The sequence below is a fragment of the Hypanus sabinus genome, chromosome 4 (genome assembly GCF_030144855.1).
Source record: "Hypanus sabinus isolate sHypSab1 chromosome 4, sHypSab1.hap1, whole genome shotgun sequence".
Lineage (NCBI taxonomy): Eukaryota > Metazoa > Chordata > Chondrichthyes > Myliobatiformes > Dasyatidae > Hypanus > Hypanus sabinus.
In genome coordinates, this window is record NC_082709.1 from 145,611,618 (window position 1) to 145,631,505 (window position 19,888).

The 19,888-nt window shown below is 45.0% G+C and overlaps 1 protein-coding gene across 4 annotated transcripts in view; it reads left to right on the top strand.

The window, feature by feature from the left end:
• Positions 1–19,888, top strand: part of kdm6a (lysine (K)-specific demethylase 6A) — a 218,775-nt gene that overhangs the window by 116,834 nt on the left and 82,053 nt on the right. For all 4 annotated transcript variants that reach the window (XM_059968281.1, XM_059968283.1, XM_059968282.1 and 1 more), the window contains exon 8: positions 9,977–10,011. In XM_059968281.1, coding sequence (XP_059824264.1) covers positions 9,977–10,011 — 35 coding nt within the window. The remainder of the gene's footprint in view (positions 1–9,976; positions 10,012–19,888) is intronic.

The window sequence follows — 19,888 nt, forward strand, 5'->3', positions numbered from 1 at the left end:
CAGCTGCTAGAGTAGAATTCTAATAACCTTGTACCCAATTTATTAGAAATCCCAAAGGTTCAGTGACTGGCTTTCCTGATTGGGGGTTTCCCATACTTCCTAATAACATCAGTGGGGTCTTGTTCCCATGCTTCCTTTAAAATCATTGGCATTAAGTTCAATAAAGGAAATCTGCTGAAACCTATAACAAGTGGATGATTATGGGTTTTGGCCCGAAACGTTGACTGTACTTTTTTCTGCAGATGCTGCCTGGCCTGCTGAGGTCCTCCAGCATTTTGTGTGTGTTGCTTGGATTTCCAGCATCCACAGATTTTCTGTTGTTTAGATGATTACATTTATTTCTTTACTGCTCCAGAAAATCAGAAGTTGTTTTTGTATGCAGTATTCTACTGGTGTTTCAACTATAACAGTTGTAATTGCCACATTTAGGTGAATTTCTGGAGATCCTATATGCACTTGGAAATCAGCTGGCAATGCTAGAGATGAAGAGCTAATTGGATAGGAAGCAATATTTTTCAGAAAAATGCAGATCAAAATCCGATTGTAAAATTCTACTGCAATATTTAATGTGGGTGTTTTTATTCACATTCTTAAACTATTGGTTATCAAAATGATCTTACTGGAATTCAGAGTTGTGCCACTTCTAGCGTTGATGACACTTGGTTCATGTATATTTTTTAAAAAAATTATAGGATCTACATTATTTGCATTTGTTCTATGACATTTATTCCTCATAGAATAAGCACCTTTTGTCTAATACAGATTACCCCGCTATGCGAAGGTAGGGCGTTCCTATGAAACTGTTTGTAAGCTGAAATGTCATAAAGCGAAGAAGCAATTACCATTAATTAATATGGGAAAATTTTTTGTGTGTTCCCAGACCCAAAAAATAACCTACTGTGGCAACCCATTTCCTGGCACATCCGAACCGGCTCACAATTAGATAGCCTACGGGGGTTTGCGAGCACAGAGCTTTGGAGCCTCTGCGCCACGGGGGGCAGGTTGAGGGAGGGTTAAAAGTGAGGCTGAGGATTTCGAATAAAGTTTTTCCATCGACTGCAGTTACCGTCTCCGTGTCGTAATTTTAGCGCTGCGTGTAGCACACCGCTACAATTGGTGACCCCGACGGTCCAAACGATTTTTGGACCAGAAATGACCGACGTCGCCTCTGTTCATGCGGTTTCGTTGAAACTGCCGGGTTTCTGGACACAGCGACCGAACCTATGGTTGCAGCAAGCCGAAGCCCAATTCCACGTTCGCCACATCACCTCAGAAGACACCCGCTACTACTACGTGGTGAACTCCCTCGACCAGGACACAGCGGCCCAGGTCGCGGAGTTCGTACAGTCGCCCCCGGCAGACGGCAAGTACATGGAATTCAAAGCTCTGCTCCTCAGGACTTTTGGACTCTCACGGCGCGAGCAGGCTGCCCGTTTACTGCACCTGGATGGCTTGGGCGACAGACCTCCATCGGCTTTAATGAATGAGATGTTGTGTCTGGCCGATGGACACACACCCTGCCTCATGTTTGAGCAGGCATTCCTGGAGCAGCTGCCCGAGGACATACGCCTGCTGCTGTCCGACGCGGATTTCAGTGACCCCCGGAAGGTGGCAGCCCGGGCGGACTTGCTGTGGAATCGCACAGATCTCCCAGCCACGCTCCCAGCAGCAAACCAGTCCAGGCCTGGCTGCAGAGCCTGCCAACCCCCGGCCCAAGGAACACTGGGCAGAAGCCCACCGTTGTCGCCCGCCCTGCAAGTTCCGGGAAACGCCAGGGCCAGCCACCGCTGATGGCTACGGCGGCTGGCCATCGGGATAGCCTTTATGTGTGGGATAGAAGGTCGGGACGCCGGTTTTTGGTCAATACTGGTGCCGAGATCAGTGTTTTACCTCTGACGAGTTACGACACCCGCAGTAGGGCACCGGGTCCCCCCCTGAGGGCCGTGAACGGCAACACAGTAAGGACCTATGGCACCCATCAGGTGCAGCTACAGTTCGGCTCCAGCCAGTTCACGTGGGACTTTACACTGGCCGCCGTAGCCCAACCGCTTCTGGGTGCGGATTTTTTGCGGGCTCACAGCCTACTGGTCGACCTGCCCAGGAAGAGACTGGTACACGCCGAGACCTTTCAGACATTCTCCCTGGGTGCAGCCCAGTTGCCAGCCCCTCACCTCGGCTCCATCACGCTGTCCAACAACTTCACCAGGGTCCTGGCGGATTTCCCATCGGTTCTGGCACCGCAGTTCACAGCGGCCATGCCCCGACACGGCGTACAGCACCACATCCCGACCCAGGGACCACCCCTCCACGCCCGCGCTCGGCGGCTTCCCCCGGACAAGCTCCGACTGGCGAAGGAGGAGTTCCAGAGGATGGAGGAATTGGGGATCATCCGGCGGTCCGACAGCCCATGGGCCTCCCCCCTGCACATGGTGCCCAAAGCGACGGGAGGCTGGAGACCGTGTGGCGACTACCGCAGGCTGAACGAGGCTACCACACCGGACCGCTACCTTGTGCCGCACATTCAGGACTTTGCAGCAAACCTGCACGGCGCACGGATCTTCTCCAAGGTAGACTTCGTCCGAGGGTACCATCAAATCTCGATGCATCCTGACGACGTCCCCAAAATGGCTCTCATCACCCCGTTTGGCCTTTTCGAGTTCCTCCGCATGCCGTTCGGCCTGAAGAATGCCACACAGATGTTCCAGCGGTTAATGGACGCGGTGGGGCGGGACCTGGACTTCGCGTTCATCTATTTGGACGACATCCTCATAGCCAGCAGCAGTCATCAGGAGCATCTGTCCCACCTCCGTCAACTCTGCGCCCGACTGAGTGAGTACGCTCTTACAATCAACCCCACCAAATGCCAGTTCGGACTCGATACCATTGACTTCCTGGGCCACAGGATTACTAAAGACAGGGCAACCCCTCTGCCTGCTAAGGTAGATGCAGTCCGCCACTTCCCCCGACCCACCACGATCAAAGGCCTTCGGGAATTCGTAGGTATGGTCAATTTCTACCACCGCTTCCTCCCTTCAGCTGCCCGGATCATGCGCCCCCTGTTCGCCCTGATGTCGGGTCCGAGCAAGGACATTACCTGGGATGAGGAGTCCGCCGCCGCTTTCGTTCAAACGAAGGAAGCTTTGTCGAACGCCGCAATGCTAGTACATCCCAGAATGGACGCCCCTATCGCCCTCACAGTGGACGCATCTAACACGGCAGTCGGTGGGGTGCTAGAGCAACTCATCGCAGGTCGCTGACAACCCCTGGCGTTTTTCAGCAAACACCTGCGGCCGCCCGAGCTCAAGTACAGTGCTTTCGACCGGAAACTGTTGGCGCTCTACCTGGCAATCCAGCATTTCAGGTACTTCCTAGAAGGTCGGCCCTTCACCGCGTTCACGGACCACAAACCGCTTACCTTTGCGTTTACAAAAGCGTCCGACCCCTGGTCGTCCCGCCAGCAACGCCACCTGTCCTACATCTCTGAATACACGACAGATGTCCGGCACGTCTCGGGTAAGGACAATGTCGTGGCGGATGCGCTCTCTCGCCCTACCGTAAATGCCCTTTCCCAAGGAGTAGACTTTGAGGCACTGGCAGAGGCGCAGCAGGCGGATGAGGAGATTCCGAGTTACAGAACCGCAGTCTCCGGTTTGCAGCTCCAGGACCTCCCCGTAGGCCTGGGTGAGAGGACCCTACTCTGTGACGTCGCCACCGGCCAGCCCCGTCCCGTCGTCCCGACAGCCTGGCGACGCTGTGTTTTCGACTCCATTCATAACTTGGCGCATCCCTCCATCCGGACAACTGTCCGGATGGTTTCCAGCAGGTTCGTTTGGCACGGACTCCGCAAACAGGTCAGTGAATGGGCCAAAATGTGCATACACTGCTAGACGGCCAAGGTGCAGCGGCACACCAAAGCCCCACCACAGCAGTTCCATCCCGCCCACCGGCGTTTCGACCACATTCATGTGGATATCGTGGGCTACCTGCCAGTGTCGCGTGGAGTGCGGCACCTCCTGACTATCGTGGACCGGTTCACAAGATGGCCAGAGGCGGTCCCGCTCACCGACACCACCTCCGAATCTTGCGCCCGAGCCCTGATCACCACCTGGATATCTCGCTTTGGTGTACCGGCCCACATTACCTCTGACAGAGGCGCCCAGTTCACCTCCAGCCTGTGGTCAGCTATGGCCAGCCTTTTGGGGACTCAGCTGCACCACACAACTGCCTACCACCCACAGTCAAATGGGCTAGTGGAGCGTTTCCACCGTCACCTGAAGTCGGCCCTCATGGCCCGCCTGCGAGGAGCCAACTGGGCAGACGAGCTTCCCTGGGTCCTACTCGGCATCCGCACAGCGCCCAAGGACGACCTGCACGCCTCGTCGGCCGAGTTGGTATGCGGCGCGCCCCTGGTCGTCCCCGGGGAGTTCCTACCAGTCCCACGGGGGCAAGAGGAAGATCCCGCAGCAGTCCTGGGCAGACTACGCGAGAAGCTCGGTAACCTGGCCCCCATACCCACTTCACAGCACGGGCGGAACCCGACCTGCATACCCAAAGACCTGCAGAACTGTAAGTTTGTGTTTGTACGAAGGGGCGGGCATCGGCCACCGCTGCAGCGGCCATACGAGGGGCCGTTTATGGTGCTCCGGAACAACGGGTCCATGTTCGTGCTGGACGTTGGGGGGAAAGAGGAGGTTTTCACGGTGGACCACCTCAAACCGGCCCATGTGGACCTGGCACAACCGGCCGAGTTTCCGGCACATCGGCGCAGAGGCCGACCTCCCAAGCAGGTTCTGGCCCAGACTGTGGACATTGGGGGGTGTATTGCCGGTTCTGGGGGGGGGGGGGGGGTTATGTGGCGACCCATTTCCTGGCACATCCGAACCAGCTCACAATTAGATAGCCTACGGGGGTTTGCGAGCACAGAGCTTTGGAGCCTCTGTGCCACGGGGGGCAGGTTGAGGGAGGCTTAAAAGTGAGGCTGAGGATTTCGAATAAAGTTTTTCCTTCGACTGCAGTTACCGACTCCGTGTCGTAATTTTAGCGCTGCGTGTAGCACACCGCTACACTACCAAATCATATCAAATAACACATAAAACCTAATTATAACACATATAGTAAAAGCAGGAATGATATGATAAACACACAGCCTATGTAAAGTAGAAATATTGTATGTACTGTGTAGTTTCACTTATCAAAATTGGGAGGACAGCGAGCCAAAATTGATGGGGAGGAAAATAAAATTGGCATGTAAACGCCTATGCATACGCACATACACGCATGTGCACACAACTGCCCGCACAAGGCTTCATGGTCATGGTAGTCTTTCTCAGGGTAAACACATGTATAAAGCGGGCATCTTTTTTTGTAAAAGCGAAAATCCTCTTTGGTTAACGAAAAAAGGTACTAATGTAGGTCTTTCGTAACAGCAAGCTGTTGTAAAGCGAACGTTTGAAAAACGGGGGCCATCTGTATAAAGATGGAAACTTTTCTTGCTTTATGACTCAAAAGCATTGTTTATTTAGCATGAATGAGACTAAGTGTGCTGAATTAGTTTTTGGTGACATTGGCATTGAAGGGGTTCACATTTCCATTGCTAAATATTGTTAAGATGGTGTAAATTTATAAAACAGATCGAATGACATTTGGCTTCTACTTTGGTAAATAGTAAATTTTCAATAATGGGTGTCAAATATATTCACAATTATTAGATATCTTTCTGACTTTGTTCCAAAATGGATACAATCTTAAACTTATCGCTACACCTTTTGTCCACTTAAATTCATGCAGAGGTTCAAGAAAGCTGCATGCATTTTTTTTTAGAGAAGTTGGTGGCAGGTAATGAGTGCTGACAGCAAGGGTGGTATTAACAAGGAGCCGGTTAAATGGCTTCCTAGACTGCAGGGGTTACCAACCTTTTTTGCACCACGGACCGGTTTAATATTGACAATATTCTTGTGGACTGGCTGAGGGGAGGGGGCGGTATGGGTGTTAATATTGACTGGAATATAGGTGATGAGTCAACTATATGTCACTTATAAATGGCTAATACACTCAATTTCATTTCTGAAAGGATTTATCTAATGAATTTAATAATAAACACACAGTGCATATTTTCCTTGTCGGAACATATAAAATCATTACAACACACCAGTGAGAGGACAAGGTAAGGGCCGGAGGTCCCCATACCAGGGCCACGGTGGTCGCAACCCAGAGAAAGTGACTGACCGAGCGAGGAGTGCTACAGGACGCGTGCCTGCCCCCCTTGGAGGTAGGTTGGATCTATCAGCCGGCAAAAGCTTGGCTCGAGAGATGACTTTCAGTTGATCACAGCGAGGTAATTGCTCTGCTACTTACAAAACCCTGAGCCCAAATTAGGTCGTCTGCGAATATTTTAGCACCGGGTTTCCCACGAACACTCAGTGTGCTTAATAGGTTTAGAGGCAGTGCCCATCTGTCCGCGCTCCAGTTCAGAAACATCGGCACTTCTCACCAGCCGCATGACGTGGCTGGTTACCTGACGCCAGCCAGTGATCCCTGGTGCTAGGGTATCACTGCGTTTAGGTGACTGATGACTTCGTGTGGGTAATGACTTCATATGCGTAATGACCTTGTGTGTGTTCAAGTTCAATAGTGGGCGTGACGGAATGAGGAATAGTGCAGCATATCGTTTCATATCGACAAATCATATTGTTTCCTTGCGGCCCGGTTTTTTGGGGAACACTGCTAAACTGTATCAATCTATGATTGATGCAATTCGGTTGGTTGCCTGAATAGCGTCTCAGGATAGCTTGTCCCATATAGATACTTCATAGATACATGGAATTGCAATTGTGAAGGTACAAATTAGTCCAAAAGCATCTAAAATAGATCTATCATCCAGTCATTGGAGCAGGACTATTTGACTTGATGGTTGTAGTTAATGCAGTTAAAATGTTTCTGTTGCCTTTCATTTTTGTAGCACAAGGAAAAAGAGCTTAATTTTTTGGTAGAAATCGCACTCTATGTTATGACCTGACTTCAAGATTTACTGTTGCTTCATATGCAAACTAACACAGATGCTAGAAATTTGCAGCAAAAACAGAAACTGGATGGAATGCTCAGATCCTCAACCCTAGTTTCAGTGTCTCAAGGTCACAAGAGCCTTCCATATTATAGGCTAAGTTTTTTTTCTGCCATGCAGAGTGAAAATGTAATCTCTCAGATAAGTTGAACTGAGGCTCTGTCCGTGTGCTTGGGAAACATTCTCTGACTCTGAAGATGAGCAGGTGATTTGCTTTGGACTTCTTAGGCTATGTCTTAACCACAGCCAGCATTATTAAGCTGAATGCTTCGTTGATTTCACTTATTCTTTGTGGGAGCTTCCATGTAAGCTGTTGTAGTTGCTATGGTGCAGCAATAACTTCAGGCGTATGCCATTGATGAGAGTAGTAGTTTTGTACCGTGTTTGTAATGTTAGTGGATAAAAACACTATACCACTATTTAACTGAGTTATTACTGCATTGGGTGAAGATGATTAAAACAATTGCTGTTTATGAACAATTGAGTTTCATTAAATGATTTTGTAAGATGGACTTAAATGACAATTTGAAATTTGTGTGGATGTAACTTTGGTAGAATAGTAAAAACAGTTTCACTTAGTCCATACTTAATAACTATGTAATTAATCATTTACTTACTGTTTGCATACTCTGAATAATGACTACGTGTAACATTTACATGAGTTTTGAATTTTGTCTTAACAGTAGAGCAAATTGCAATAAAAAGTAACCACTGTTAAGCATATTATTTTTACACAATTAAATGATACCTTAAAATTTGGTGATATCTAATAAAAGTCTTTTATTAAGTACTTTTTGAATACAATGATATGGATAGCAGTGAAGTGCACATTTGAGTATTGCCAGTTGTCTTACTGTTTTAATTTCCAGTTTAAATGCTTGTACTGCATTGCCTATTTTTTGGGTGGATGGGAGAATAAATATGAATTCCAGAGCTGCTAGGTAAAAACAATAGTATCACATCTCATAAAATAGATTCTGTTTGTAAATAATCCATTTTGTGTACAGGAAGTTTCATCCAGTGTATTAGCTTTGACTATGGTCACTTTGGCAAGAGGTACAGACTGCTATACCTACCTTACCACTTCTGCTTCTCATACATCCCTCCATTTATATTAATAAGACTTGGAGAACTTGAAGTTTGTTTCTGTCTGTATGATAGTTCAGCCAGTTGCAATTGAGCCTAATAACAGTTCTACTCATTTGCACTTCTGCCCTTTGCTTCTCCTAATTTAGTGATGATCTTTCACTCTGAGAGTATATTTTTCTACCCTCAGTAGAATTAATACTGAAGCAAAAAGACCCAAATCCATTCCTGAATCTGGCTGCAAATATGTTTTCTGTCATACAGATTTGTTTTAAAAAAAACCTTTCCGTATAAAATAATTTCTTTAATCATACAGTAAAATTAATAATCTGCCATCCATTTTTTTCAGTAATGCTGATAATTTGGCATCTGGCTCACTTGTTAGCTTACAGTGAGAGATTATGGTCCAGTCTGCAGTTGGGATGTATGGCCAAAGCAGAGTCCAAAGTGTTGCCAGGGTCCAGACAGTGAGACATATGTTTGGCCAGAACTGTGGTTGGAGTTCAGAACTTCAGTGATATGGATGTGTTTGTTTTCACCTGGATCATTTGTTTAGAGTTTTTAATGTTTCCTATTTTCTTTTAAATTCACCAGTGCGCTAGAAAAATTATTATACTTTATTGTTTACGTAACAAAATGTGAAACGTGTTCAGGTGTCCACTAGTCCTAAAATTCTGGAGTTTGGCATCTCTCAGGGTGCTGGATTACGAAGGTTCTACTGCAATAGGATTTTCTCTAACTTTGTTCTCCATTCATACTATGTATCATTTGTGTGTTTCACATTCTGAGAACAGCACATGCCTTTTCCATTCTTATTATCTCTGACTTTTTTGGTTAATGTTTCCTGAGTGTTGTTGGCAGTCCTCAGTTACTTATTAATTTTGCTTTATGTGTACCCCTACAAGAACACTGCCCATCATAATCAGTCTCTGCCGCATAAACCTTGCCCAAATAAGCCACTGATTATATTCAAGATTTCTATTCTTGGTAGTTTGCATTTCTCACAGAGTAAAGACATGGCTGCCAGCTTGACTGTACTGCTTGCTTTTTTTTCTAAAGCTCAACACCTCTCCCATTACTTTGAGAAAGCCATTTGTGAATATGCAACAAAGTCCTGCTACTAATTGCATGTTACTTTCACACTTAAAACCTACCACCTAGCTTCCATTTCATTACAATTACCATCTCCTCGTACTCCTATTAAAACCCTGAAGCAAAGAAAAAATGTGTAATCGCCACCAAGCATCTGCACATGCCTGCCACATTTAATAGTAATATGTTCCAAATTCTGAGGCACTTCGGGATGACGGTGACATGTGATTTTTAAAAAGGCTAAGTCTCTGTGTAATTCATGAACTTTTTATTATGTGCATAGAAATAAAAACTGGAAAGTATGTAAAACAAAAATCTGACATGTAGCTAAACAAGTGAAAAATTGTAGAACTAATTGAACATAAAATACTGCTTGCCATTGCATAATAATTTGAAATGAAAATCCTTCTTGAACGGCACTGACTTATGATAATTTTACATAATGCAGTTTGAAGAGTGGTATTGTCCCTGACTCAGTGATTATTATCCTGAAAAAAAACCTATGTGAAAGTTTTGTTGTGTCATTTGCATGAATATATCTATGCTGGCATTTAGTATTTGAATATATTTTTTAGAAAATTTATTTGCAAATTCTTTACATGGGTGAATTTCTGTGACTTTGAGCACTTCCCTAGATTTCTGGTTTGATATTTGTCACTTCATTTCAAATAAGTATATGTACATTGTTTTAAATTCTTTAAAGTGTCAACTACTAAAATTATTAATTTTTGTTTGCAGTCCAGTTTCATGTTGCTCACTTGTATGAAATTCAGGTAAGTCATCTTCTTTTAACCTACCTCTTTCATAGTTATTTCAATTTTCTCCTGGAAGAATTTGTGTGAATAATCACTGCAATGAGGGTATTTATGTGTATCTTAGTGAACTTAATGAGAGGGTATGAAAGGCTGCGAAGGGGTGCATCAGAGCATCATTTTCTGATTATGTCTGACTAGAACAAATGAGTAAGGATGTGTGGGGAGAGAGAAAAGAAAGAGAGGAAAGGGGTATGAATGGTAATACTTGGGGAATGAGACATTCAGGGAAAAGCAAGGACTTGACAATGCTTTGAGGATGATTAGTGGGGGAGGGGATGTATGAGGGTGATTGGAGTGAGTCTGACCATGCAGTGGACAAATAGGCATCAAAAACTGTGATGTTAAGTGAAAGCAGGCATCATTAGCATGGTGAGTGAGTGAAACGTGTGGTTGGAAAAGCATGGCTATGATTGCAGCTATGCATAAAGAGCAGGCTGGGGTAGAAAAAGCCAGTTTGAGGAGATCCCATCCCTGACATATTTAGTTGTTTGTTTTTTTTTCTCTCTCTGCCCATCACCCTGCCTGTTCTCCATCTCCCTCTGGTGCTTCCCCCCCCCCCCCCCCCACTTTTCTTTCTCCCAAGGCCTCCCGTCCCATGATCCTTTCCCTTCTCCAGCTCTGTATCACTTTCGCCGATCACCTTTCTAGCTCTTGGCTTCATCCCACCCCCTCCGGTCTTCTCCTATCATTTCGCATTCCTCCCCCCTCCCCCCCACTACTTTTAAATCTCTTAGTATTTCTCCTTTCAGTTAGTCCTGACAAAGGGTCTCGGACCGAAAAGTGCTTCTCCTATAGATGCTGCCTGGCCTGCTGTGTTCCACCAGCATTTTGTGTGTGTTGTTTGAATTTCCAGCATCTGCAGATTTCCTCGTTTTTGCTCTTTAAATTCACTACTGCGAAGCCTCTGCCAGTGATGCCTGCACTGAAGAAGTTTAAATCTTCTCTTCGGGAGTTCAGTGAAACCCTCTCTCACTGCTCCACATTTGTAATTCCTTCGGCCCTTCAACTTTTCAATCATATTTTGACCCAGACCCGCTATTACAGCCATATATCCTTCTTTGGAACGTGTCTCCACCGCCAACTGACTGCAGTTGGCTTCAGGATCCGTTTTCGAGCTTCTCAATTTGGACTTTCTGAGGATCTCAGGTACTCACATTTAATTGACTCTGCCGTTGTTTCTCCCGTCGAACTCTGAGGGTGACACTCTCCGGAATGAGAAGGTACCTGGCGTCCCTTTCACAATCCCTTCCACGCCTCCAGGACACCTTTTTCTCCGTTTGCAATGGACTTGTCTGTTATTTCATCCTCCATTGGATCCATGCGTGCAATTGCCGTTTCTTTGACTTTATCAAGTCCTGCAAGGATTGCAAGATCTTCCATTTGCAGACCCCAGAGCATGGTCTTTGTATCGCTTCCCCGGGCTCGGCCGTCGATCTCGGCTGCCCCAGCAACCCTGGGCATATTTAAAACCCGGACTCCAGCACCATCAACGCGGGTTCCAACGACCATGGACAGCTTCAAAGCGATTGTGCAACCACTGACTGTAACTCCAGCCTTGAACTCCAGGCTGGGTCTTCACATCCTGCGATTGTGTCTCCCGTCTCCCCTTCCCCCACCAACACTCTGTAATCCCCTCTCTCTCAGATCCCATCGTCAACCCTTCCCTCTCCACTGACACTACCAGCCTCCCTTCCCCCCTCTGATCCCATCTCTCATCCTTGCCGGGTCTTTACCATTCCCTCCGACCTTCAACTCTCTGAGGCAGAGTGTTCTGTCCTCAGTAAGGGCCTCAGCTTTGTTGCCCTTTGCCCACACCTCAGCGAGTTCCGCATACGCCATGACGCTGAACTCTTCTTCTGCCGTCTCCAAGGTTATTTCTTTGGCAAGGACTCTCCTACCCCCACTGATGACCCGTCTTCAACCCTCCTCCTCTTCATGGACACCCCGCTCTGGTCTTCTACCTGCTCCGGATCTCTTTATTGCTAATTGCCGATGGGACATCAACCGTCTCGACTTCACCACACCCTGTTCCAATTCCAACCTCACTCCTTCCGAACACTCTGCTCCCTCTGCACCAATCCCAACCTCGCTATAAAACCTGCTGATAAGGAGGGAGCTGTTGTTGTCTGTGGTACTGACCTCTACCTGGCCGAGGCACAGCAACAACTCTCTGTTACCTCCTCTTATTTACCCCTTGATCATGACCCCACTAAGGAGCACCAGGCCATCGTCTCCTATACCATCACCAACCTTATCAGCTCTGGGGATCTCCCATCCACTGCCACCAACCTCATAGTTCCCACACCCTGCACTTCCCGTTTCTACCTCCTACCCATGATCCACAAACCTGCCTGTCCAGGTAGACCTATTGTCTCAGCTAGCTCCTGCCCCACCGAACTCATTTCTGCATACCATGACATTGTCTTATCCCCCTTTGTTCAACCTCTTCCCACCTATGTTCGTGACACTTTGAATTTTTTCAATGATTTTAAGGCCCCCACCGCCTTATTTTCACCATGGACGTCCAGTCCCTATATACCTCCATCCCCCACCCGGATGGTCTCAAAGCTCTTTGCTTCTTTTTAGATTCCAGACCTAACCAATTCCCCTTTACCACCACTCTCTTCCGTCTAGTGGAATTAGTTCTTACTCTCAATAATTTCTCTTTTGGCTCCTCCCACTTCCTCCAAACCAAGGGTGTAGCCATGGGCACCAGCATGGGTCCCAGTTATGCCTGCCTTTTTGTTGGCTTTGTGGAACAGTCCATATTCCAACTCTATAAGGGTATCCGTCCCCATCTTTTCCTTCGCTACATCGACGACTGCATTGGCGCTGCCTCCTGCACGCATGCTGAGCTTGTTGACTTCATTAACTTTGCCTCCAACTTTCACCCTGCCCTCAAATTTACCTGGTCCATTTCCAACACCTCCCTCCCCTTTCTTGATCTTTCTGTCTCCTTCTCTGAAGACTGCCTATCTACTGATATCTACTATAAGCCTACAGACTCTCACAGCTACCTGGACTATTCCTCTTCCCACCCTATCTCTTTCAAAAATGCTATCCCCTTCTCACAATTCCTCCGTCTCCGCCGCATCTGCTCTCAGGATGAAGCTTTTTATTCCAGGACGAAGGAGATGTCTTCCTTTTTTAAACAAAGGGGCGTCCCTTCTTCCACCATCAACTCTGCTCTCAAACGCATCTCTCCCATTTCCTGCACATCTGCCCTCACCCCATCTGCCCGCCACCTCACTCGGGATAGGGTTCCCCTTGTCCTCACCTACCACCCCACCAGCCTCCAGGTCCAACATATAATTCTCCGTAACTTCCGCTACCTCCATTGGATCCCACTACCAAGCACATCCTTCCCTCCCCCCGCTCTTTCTGCTTTCCACAGGGATCGCTCCCTACGCGACTTCCTTGTCCACTCGTCCACCCAATCCCTCCCCACTGATCTCCCTCCTGGCACTTATCCTTGTAAGCAGAACAAGTATTACCCCTGCCCTATCACTTCCTCCCTCACCACCATTCAGGGCCCCAGACAGTCCTTCCAGGTGAGGCGACACTTCACCTGTGAGTCGGCTGGTGTGGTATACTGTCCGGTGCTCCTATTGTGGCCTTTTAGATATTGGTGAGACCCGACTCAGAATGGGAGACTGTTTCGCTGAACACCTACACTCTGTCCACCAGAGAAAGCAGGATCTCCCAGTGACCACAAATTTTATTTCAATGTTCCATTCCCATTCTGATATGTCTATCCATGGCCTCCTCTACTGTAAAGATGAATCTACACTCAGGTTAGAGGAACAACACTTTATATACCGGCTGGGTAGCCTCCAACCTGATGGCATGAACACTAACTTCTGTTAATGCCCCTCCTCCCCTTCTTACCCCATCCCTGACATATTTAGTTGTTTGTTTCTTTTTTCTCTCACCCTGCCTGTTCTCTATCTCCCTCTGGTGCTCCTCCCCCCTCCCCCTTTCTTTCTCCCGAGGCCTCCCGTCCCATGATCCTTTCCCTTCTCCAGCTCTGTATCGCTTTCGCCAATCGCCTTTCCAGCTGTTAGCTTCATCCCAACCCCTCTGGTCTTCTCCTATCATTTTGCATTCCCCCCCCCACTACTTTAAAATCTCTTGGTATCTTTCCTTTCAGTTAGTCCTGACGAAGGGTCTCGGCCCGAAACGTCGACAGTGCTTCTCCTATAGATGCTGCCTGGCCTGCTGTGTTCTGCATTTTGTGTGTGTTGTTTGATTGAGGAGAATAGGTTTGGAAGGAGGGTAAACTGGGTTATAATTGCCACTGTACAGGACCACTGGTAAATTCAGTTAGCTCTCTAGTTTAAAATAGAACATAGAACAGAACAACACAGGAACAAGACCTTCAGCCCACAGTGTAATGCCAGACCAATTTAATGAATATTCAAATAGCTAACCAGACTAATCTCTTCTGCCTATATAATGTCAATATTTTTCTGCTTTCCTCACATCCATGTGTTTTTTTTCTAAATATCTCTTAGAAATCTAATGATTCCTGCTCTACCTCCACCCCAAGCTGCGCATTTCAGGCACCCACCACTCTTTGTAGAAAATGACTTGCCCCTTACGTCTCCGTAAGACCATCTCCTTTGAAGTTATCCCGTCTTGCTTAAATACAAGAGGGGCAACATAACTTACTGACTTGTGAAATCAGGGCCTTGACTAATAAAGGCAAGCATATAATTTGCTGCTTAACTGTCCTATCAATCTGTGTAGCCACTTTCAGGGAGCTATGATTTCGGACCCTAAGATCCCTCGGATCTTGCTCTTAACAGTGTACTGTCTTTTTTTTTCATTTTATGTACCGAGGTGCAATACTTTACATTTGGCTTGGTAAAACTCTTTGTGCCATTTCCCTGCCCGTATCTGCAGCCGATCTATATCCCATTATATTCTTTGCCAGTCTTCCACCCTATATACTCCACCAGTCTTTGTATCATCTGCACACATCTATATTTTCATCCAGGTCAATTATATACATCACAAACAGCGGAGATCCCAGTATAGATCCTTGTGGAACACCACTATAATTAAGTTTCTTCAACCCTATCCTCAGTCTATGGGCAAGTTACTTCTGAATGCATACCGCTAATTCACCATGGATCCCATGCATCTTAATCTTCTGGATGAATCTCCCATGAGGCACCTTGTCAAACGCCTTTTTAAAATCCATGAAGACAACATCCACAGCTCTACCGTCATCAATCACCCTCACCACCTCATCAAAAAAACTCTCAAGTCAGTGAGACACAGCTTGCCCCACATGAAGCCATACTGGCCATGGTTTTCCAAATGTTCATAAATCCTGTCCTTAAGAACTCTCACCAGTAGCTTCACTGCCACTAACTTGAAACTCACTGGTCTGTAGTTTCCAGCATTATCCCCTGTTCCCTATTTGAACAGTGGAACAACAGTAGCTACTTGCTAGTCCATCGAGACCTCACGTACAGCTGGAGAGGACGCAAACATTTTGGTCAAAGCCTCAGCAATCTCTTCTTGTCTCTCTCAATAACCTGTGATACCCATCAAGCCCTGGAATCTTAATGACCGTAATGCTCTTTAAGAATCCCAACACTACCGTCTCCTTTACCTTGAAATGCCCTTGCAAATCAGTATGCTTAAAACTGTTCTTCCTATCCTCTACATCCTTCTTGGTAAATACTGATGAAAAGTACTCATTAAGGATCTCTCCAACATCCTCTGCATTCAAGCAATTGTTTCCCCATTATCCTTGAGTGGTCCTGTCCTGCTCGATGTGTGTATAGAATGCCTTGATTCTCTTTAATCCTATTTGCCAAGAATTTTGCATGGACCCTCCTGGCTTTCCTAATTCCCTTGGAGTACTTTTCTGGTTTCTTTATAACACTAAGAGCTGTTCTATTTGAATACTTGTCCTTTTTCTTTTTGATTAACTTGGATGTCACCTCTCTTGACATCCAAGGTTCTCTTACCTTACCATCCTTGTACGTACTACTCACTGGAACATACCTCTTGTACTCTGTGCAGTTGGTTTTTAAGTACCCTCCACATGTCAGATGTGCACTTGCCCAAAATTGATCATTCCCATTTAACTCTCCGTGGTTCCTGCTTAATACCCTGCTTCAATTTATTCTCTCGTAGGATGCATACTTATCTACATCTGTCTTAAAACTTAAGGAACTGTAGTAGTCAAGCTCCCTTACTGTTCACCCACTGAAAGGCTAGTCACCTGGCCAAGCTCATTACCCAACACGAGGTTCAGTACTGCTCCTACTGCTGTAGATAGTTGGACTATCTGCCTATTAATTTAAGAAATCCTACTGGATGTGCCTAACAAATTTTGCCCCCATCTAAACCTCTTGCACTTTGAAGATCCCAGTTTATATGCGGAAATTGTTTAGTTGTTCTTGCTGTATTTCCATAGAAAATATCTGCTCCAGTTAATTTTTTGAACTCCTTTATCACAGAAATTTAGCTCTGTTGCATATGTAAGATCATAAGTTTACCTCTGTGGTTCTCATTTAAGAGTATTGTTTGTGGATTAAGTTTTGAAAAATCTGTAGTAGATCAGATTCAACATTAATTGCCTCATTTTTACATTTGGTGATATTTTACTTCACACATATACAAACTCTTCCTTTTTTCCCCCAGATTGTTATACTTAAATATAATCTGTGTCATTTGTTTGCTAATTGAATGATACATTTGTACATTTGGTACACATTTCGGTCATTTCTCTGAAATCAATCTCCAGGCAACTGCCATGAAGCAAAGGGTGAATTCTGTCTGCAAGTGTTTGCATTGGCTTGAAATTTGTTTAGCTTTAAGTACTTGACATGGTATTTAAAAAAATAATGGTAGTTTCTTTGTTTACCACCTGACTGTTTTGGAGTAACATTATCAAAACTGAGATCTGGAGTTTATATTAATTTAGGATAAATAATAGGTCTCCAAAATGTCAAACACGAGGAAATCTGCAGATGCTGGAAATTCAAACAATACACACATTTTGTGTGTGTGTTTGTTTTCCAAAATGTCTCTTTGATACTGATTTGGTTTTATTTTGAAGATAATTTAAAACACACCTCATTGTGTTTAAAACATTCAACGAATTTATATTCATTACAAAAATATTATTTTTAAAAAATGGTTGATCAATGCTTATTTTTTTTCGTTCTACTTTCAAATGGATGCCTTGTTTTATTTTGTTGTTATCTGCACGTTGGAGCTATGTTTGTCTAAGACCTATTTAATCAAGGAAGTTTGTTTACCAGTACACAAGAAAAGATAGATGAGCCATCGTGACAGAATAATGGAATAACTTTATGGAATAACTTTAAGTTGAAAATCTTAATCATTGCACTGTCAATTTGGCTATAAGTGCTGTACTATGCAACAAAATCTGGAAAATATTGCACTCTTCTCTTGATAATATCAAGGCCATATTTAGAAACAAAACAAAGCAATGATTCATAAAAATGCCTGATTATTTTTCACATTTTGTTCACTCTTTTCCTCCTAGAATGTCTAGTTTTAATGATGCATTCTTAATTAAAATTCAAATAAACCTAAAATTTTGGGATTATTATGGCTTAATGTGCTTAGCAAGTGTCATAAAAAAGTTTTGGAAAAACTATTACAGGTACTGTAAAAAGGTTTCTCATATTCCCAATGCAAAAACCATTTTATTTTTAGAGAAGCTGGATAAAAATAATCTTTAATGTATGTATGGGATACATATGAGTTTTATGTTGTTATCAGCATTGAACTGTCATTTAAATCAAAGGCGGGAAGGTTTAATCGAGCTGTCAGGGAGGTTTAAACTAATTTGGCAGGGGATGGGAACTGGAATGATAGAGCGGAGGAGGGGGAAAACAGAAATAAGTCTAAGATAGTGAGCAGTAAAGATGTCAGGAAGGACAGGCAGGTGATGGGGCAAATTTGCAGCCATTGGGATGAGTTGCAGTGCAATCAAAGCAAATTGAAGTAGTGACTTAAGATTTCAAAGTCAAAGATATTTTCTGAGACTTGTAGACACATATACTATCCTTTTCCACAATGCAGTAAATACCCACTACCTAGTAGGAGGTGAAGGCGGACAAGATGGTAAGTGTAGAATCTGTCTTGTCTAGCTGCAGATGCTTGGGTTTACATGGTTTGTAGAGTAACAAAATTGTATTTTGCGAGGAATATTCCATGACATTTCAGTGGTTGAAACAATTACCCAATTTCATTTAGGATTGCATAACAATGAATGTGATATCAAACCTTAGCAAAATTGGGCCAATTAGTCTATTGAGTCAGCTTCACCACTCCATTATGGCTGATTCATTTGTTTTCTCTCAACCCCATTCTTCTGCCTTCTCTCTGTAACCTTTGCTGCCCTTAGTAAACAAGAGCTTATCAACTTTAAATATACTCCATGACTTGGTCTCCACTTCTGTCCATAGCAATGAATTCCACAGATTCAGCTCCCTCTGGATAAAAAAATTCCTCTTCATTTGTTTTAAAGGGGACAGACACTCTTCTGAAGCTGTTTTCTCTGGTCATAGTCTCTCCCACTTTGGAAACATCTCCATGTCTGCTCCATCAAGATATCTCAATATTCAACAGGTTTGAATGAGATCCCCTTCATTATTCTAAACTCCAACAAGTACAGACCCAGAGCCATCAAATGCTACTCTTGTGTGAACCCTTTCATCCTCAAGATCAATCTTCTAAATGTCCTCTGACCCCTCTGCAATGGTTTTCTTGGATATAGAGACTAAAACTTCTCACAATGTACTCTGACCAATGCCTTATAAAACCTCAATGTTATACCCTGGTATTTATATTCTCGTCCTCTGGAAATTAATGCTAACATTGCATTCTCCTTTCTTGCTACTGACTTAACCTGCAAGTTAACCTTCACGGAATCCTGTACAAGGACTTCCTTGCACCTCTGATTTCTATATTATCAAGTCAAGTCACTTTTATTGTCATTTCGACCATTACTGCTGGTACAGTACAGAGTAAAACTGAGACTACATTTTTTTAGGACCATGGTGTTACATGACACAGTACAAAAACTAGACTGAACTACGTAAAAAAAAACAACACCACAAAGCTACACTAGACTACAGACCTACACAGGACTACATAAAGTGCACAAAAACAGTGCAGGCATTACAATAAATAATAAACAGGTCAATAGGGCAAGGCTTCGGGTATTGAGGAGTCTGATAGCTTAGAGGAAGAAACTGTTACATAGTCTGGCTGTGAGAGCCCGAATGCTTCGGAGCCTTTTCCCAAACGGCAGGAGGGAGAAGAGATTGTATGAGGGGTGCATGAGGTCCTTCATAATGCTGTTTCCTTTGCGGATGCAGCGTGTAGTGTAAATGTCCGTGATGACGGGAAGAGAGACCCCGATGATCTTCTCAGCTGACCTCACTATCCGCTGCAGGGTCTTGCGATTCGAGATGGTGTAATTTCCGAACCAGGCAGTGATGCAGCTGCTCAGGATGCTCTCAATACAACCCCTGTAGAATGTGATGAGGATGGGGGGTAGGAGATGGACTTTCTTCAGCCTTCGCAGAAAGTCGACACTCTTCTGGGCTTTCTTTGCTATGGAGCTGGTGTTGAGGGACTAGGTGAGATTCTCCATCAGGTGAACACCAAGAAATTTGGTGCTTTTTACGATCTCTACCGAGGAGCTGTCGATGTTCAGTGGGGAGTGGTCGCTCCATGCCCTCCTGAAGTCAACAACCATCTTTTTTGTTTTGTTTACGTTAAGAGACAGGTTGTTGGCTCTGCACCAGTCTGTTAGCCGCTGCACCTCCTCTCT